This window comes from Pundamilia nyererei, unplaced genomic scaffold (genome assembly GCF_000239375.1).
Source record: "Pundamilia nyererei isolate P.nyererei 1_Seehausen unplaced genomic scaffold, PunNye1.0 scaffold00321, whole genome shotgun sequence".
NCBI classification, from domain to species: Eukaryota; Metazoa; Chordata; class Actinopteri; order Cichliformes; family Cichlidae; genus Pundamilia; species Pundamilia nyererei.
The window spans coordinates 14,687-19,087 of record NW_005187722.1 but is presented as its reverse complement, the minus strand read 5'-3'; the positions used below and the strand labels follow the sequence as shown (position 1 = coordinate 19,087).

The window sequence follows — 4,401 nt, the reverse complement described above, 5'->3', positions numbered from 1 at the left end:
GCATTTCTTTTTGTAAGATGTTCATTCAGATATACTCCACTTCCTTTCAAAAGGCTGGACCGTCTCAGCAATTCTACTTTGTGTTTTCGATTAACAAATCTCACTACAATTGCTGGAGGAGCATTATTGTGCCTTCTAGGAAGAGTGTAGCATGCAGATATATTGTTACTATGCAGGGGAAGATTTTTACTCGAAAAGAATTCCACAACCTGCCGTTGATGATCTGTTTGCTTACAGGAGTATGGAGTGATGTTAAGCTGGATCAGTCATCCTCTGAGCTGAAAAGAACCGGAGAGACAGTAAAGATGTCATGTATCGTATCTGGTTATACCATGACAAGCGGATATTTCAGCTGGATACGACAGAGGGCCGGGAAAGCTCTGGAGTGGATTGGTAGAATGAATTCAGGTTCAAACTCTGCTAGCTATAGCAGCTCCTTTCAAAGTCGTTTCCTCATGACTGAAGACGTTCCCAGCAGCACTCAGTACCTCGAGATCAAGAGCCTGACAGCAGAAGATTCTGCTGTTTACTTCTGTGCCCGACAAAGCACAGTGAGTGAAACCAGAGGAGCAGGTGCACAAAAACCTCACTGATTTCAAGCATCATGGCAAGTTGAGCATTTAAGACTGATTTTACGCAAAGTCACAATGTGATGTAATATGAGAAGACATGAGGGTTTTGTTTTGTTTTTTTTGTTTTTTTTTATCACACAGACAAATGATGAAGTGCAGAAAACGTGAACACATAGTTGATCACTGTAAATAAACTGAAACAAGTCACGCAAAGGACTAGTGGTTTGAAGAGTCCCCCACCCACCAAGTTTGTATTTTCCAGCATTGTGCCACGCCTTTTTCATAGATTAAAGTTATTAATAAAAATAAAAAAACATTTACCTGCACATCCTCTACAATAGCTATTACAACACGCCCTGTATGCTATCAGCCTTCCAGATGCCCAGTTTTGATCAGTTTTCATCTGTTTCTCCTTACTGATTATTTATTGTAAGCACCTCTCCACGGAGTCAGACATTTTTTATTTCTTTAGTAATTCATTCTATTCATATTTGTAGCTTAAAACTAAATTTTAATACCACAACCTTTAAATGTGTCATATAAACCAACCCTACAACTCCCAGAACAATCTTTACCTTACTTGTCTTATACTAAATAATAATAATAATAAATAATAATAATAATAATAATCAGACTAATATATTAATATGAAAAAATATAAAATAAATAATATAATAATATTATATATATTATTTTAATCATAATATACTAATGATGATAAATACATACACAAACAGATTTTTGTAAAAAGAAAGAAAAAAAGAAAGAAAGACAAGTGACTTTAACAAATATAGTGATATATCTATATAGTATCTTTCTAACATTTACTGAATGAAATACATTTATAGCTTCAATCTAACAGTATAAGGCAATTAAATTGCCCAGGTTCAATACATAATGACTAAATGGCAAAGTTCATTGCAGCAGGTGAGGAGGAGTCAATGCAAACTCAGATGTTTTTCATTTCTACTTATAGCAGAGGGGATGACAGAGAGCAGTGGACTCACAGTTTAACAGTATGGACTTCAGGGCACAACTGCTGCTTTTAACTCTCTGTTGGACAGGTTTGTTTATTTATTTATTTTACTAAGATGTTTTGACTTCATTAATTTACCAGTTTATAGCATGACAACTTTCCTTTCTTTTGTTAGGTATTTATGGTCAGACTCTAACTGAGTCTGAACCAGCAGTTATAAGTCCTGGAGATTCCCACAGGCTGACCTGCACAGCCTCTGGATTGACATTCAGCAACTCCTGGATGAGCTGGATCAGACAGGCTCCTGGAAAAGGACTGGAGTGGGTTGCCACTATCAGATATGACAGTGGTGAGATCTATCACTGTCAGTCAGTTAGAGGCCAGTTTACCATCTCCAGAGACAACAACAGACAGCAGCTGTATCTGCAGATGAACAGTCTGAAGACTGAAGATTCTGCTGTTTACTATTGTGCTGGAGCCTCACAGTGACTGGAGGTGCTTGAAGAGCCATACAAAATCCTTCAGAATGCATGTTTGTAAAACACAAAAATAAAAATGATTTTTACTAAGCAGACAATGACTTTATACCAATGTGTTTACCAAAATCATGGTCTATGTATCACTAACAGAAATAATGATGCACAATGATGATTTTTCAACAACAAGTTTTATCCTTTTTCTTTGCATTAAGCTGTGGATTTAAATTTTCAGAAGAAATCAAACATGAAAAACAACAATGAGCTCTTAGCTTAGTCCTGCAGTCATATTCTAGTACAAATTCAAATATCGACAACTCCAACCAATTACAAACGTTGCCACTATCAGAGATGTGTGAGCTGTCCTTGTCTTGTGTGTTTTTCTTTTTTTGTTTTTCAAATCTATTACATCGAAGTGCTTCTTACACTCGGATCACATAATTCCAAAACTGAAAAGGAAAAAAAATGAAAGCAGGTTTTATTTCAACACTTTTCCTTTTTTTTTAATGGTATGGCATTTTTTTATGGTATTAAACAATTGAATACAATATATTGCACAATTATATACAATAATATGATACAGTTCAAGTTGTAACATTATGCATTTATAACTGAAGCTGATCACAATGTAAAAAAAAAAATGTAAAGGATATGCAAATAATAGTATCTTAAAGGAGTGTGATAAATGTGTCAGTAAGAGATAGCCAAGCTCACATCATTTCAGTTTATACTGCAGTCATGTTAGCTCTGATACTGCTGCTGGCTGCTGGATCATGTGAGGAGTTTTTAGTGGATTGAAATAAAAAACAAACAAAAAAACATTCAAAATGAAGAACAATCAGATAAATAATGGTTTACTGTTGATTTCTGTTTCCACAGGTGTGTACAGTATTGATCTCATCCAGCCAGACTCAAGGATGGTGCAGCCTGGACAGTCTTTGACTGTCACCTGTCAGGTCTCTGGTTATTCTTTAACTGATGACAGCTATGCAACAGGTTGGATCAGACAGCGTGAAGGAAAAGCAATGGATTGGATTTTTCATCAGTGGGGTACTAGTGGTCTTCGGCAAAATGATGCTTTAAAGGACAAGTTCAGCTACAGCAGAGACACTTCTGCCAGAACAGCAACAATAACAGGACAGAATCTGCAGACGGAGGACACAGCTGTTTATTACTGTGTGCGATACCGCACAGTGGTACAAAATATTGACAGACCTGTGCGAAAACTCAGACACCTGCAAAACAAAAATGATGGAAATATAAAAATGAACAATTTCATGCTCACTTCTCGCATGAAAAAAATCCATTAAGAAAATAAATGCATTTCCATAACACTAAAGCTATGTCTTTATGTGTGAGAACCACCAACCCATGTCAGAGTTTAAAATAGATTACAATAAATAGTTAAACATAAAACACAGCAATTAAAACGTATTAAAGAAAAAAAAATCTAAGGTTGCCAGTTCAGCTAATGGAGTAAACAGGTGATCAGTAAACAGGTGATTTGACCGTGTGTCTTCATGAACTCTCCCTGCTTTCCTGTCTGCTGTCCATCTAAAAAAAGGCATAAATAATGTTAGTTTAAAAATTACAAATACACATCTAATTGGTAACATTAACCTGTTAGCAGTCGGACGTACCGCCCACGGTACATTGGATGGTTTAGGGGACTAATTGGACTGCTAAGGGGTTAAAACCTTGAGATATATTTTTTAAAACAAATTTATATATGGAAAGTCAGGAAAAGATTAAAAAAATGACATCAACATGAACATCCTTAGAAAACAACCTGTTACAGTTTTTCTGAATTGCTAAAACACATTTCCTAAAATCTCATCTCTTTGTCTCCAAACACTAAACACAAACTCTAAAATTCAAGCTACTCTTCTAGCATCTTTCTATAGTGATGGTCTGGTGACTGGCCTTGTTTTCTGGTTTCCTTTCTTTTAGGTAATTAGTGGGTGGAGCTCACACCCACACCTGAGCAGGCCAGGATCAGGTGCACAATAAAGCAGATTTTCCAGAGCATCTGGTGGTTCCTGTCCTTCATGTATGCTTGGCTATGAAAGCATTTAGTTTTTGTGTTTTGCACATGCTCACTCTTGCATCCTCTGTGCATTCAGTCATTGCAAGCATGCTATTTTTAGTTTCTTTATGTTATTACACTAAATAATAATAATAATGGATTGGATTTATATAGCGCTTTTCAAGGCACCCAAAGTGCTTTACAATGCCGCTATTCATTCACTCTCACATTCATATACTGGTGGAGGCAAGCTACGGTTGTAGCCACAGCTGCCCTGGGGCAGACTGACAGAAGCGAGGCTGCCATATCGCGCCATCGGCCCCTCTGGCCATCACCAGTAGGCAGTAGGGT

General features: G+C 36.7%; 1 gene segment (V, D, J or C); it reads left to right on the top strand.

Moving 5' to 3' along the window:
* The first annotated feature begins 1,590 nt into the window (after window positions 1–1,590).
* Window positions 1,591–2,037, top strand: LOC106456503 (Ig heavy chain V-III region 23-like). The segment is given in 2 exon segments: window positions 1,591–1,636; window positions 1,724–2,037. Coding segments are annotated over 2 exon segments (360 nt in total).
* Window positions 2,038–4,401: the final 2,364 nt, after the last annotated feature.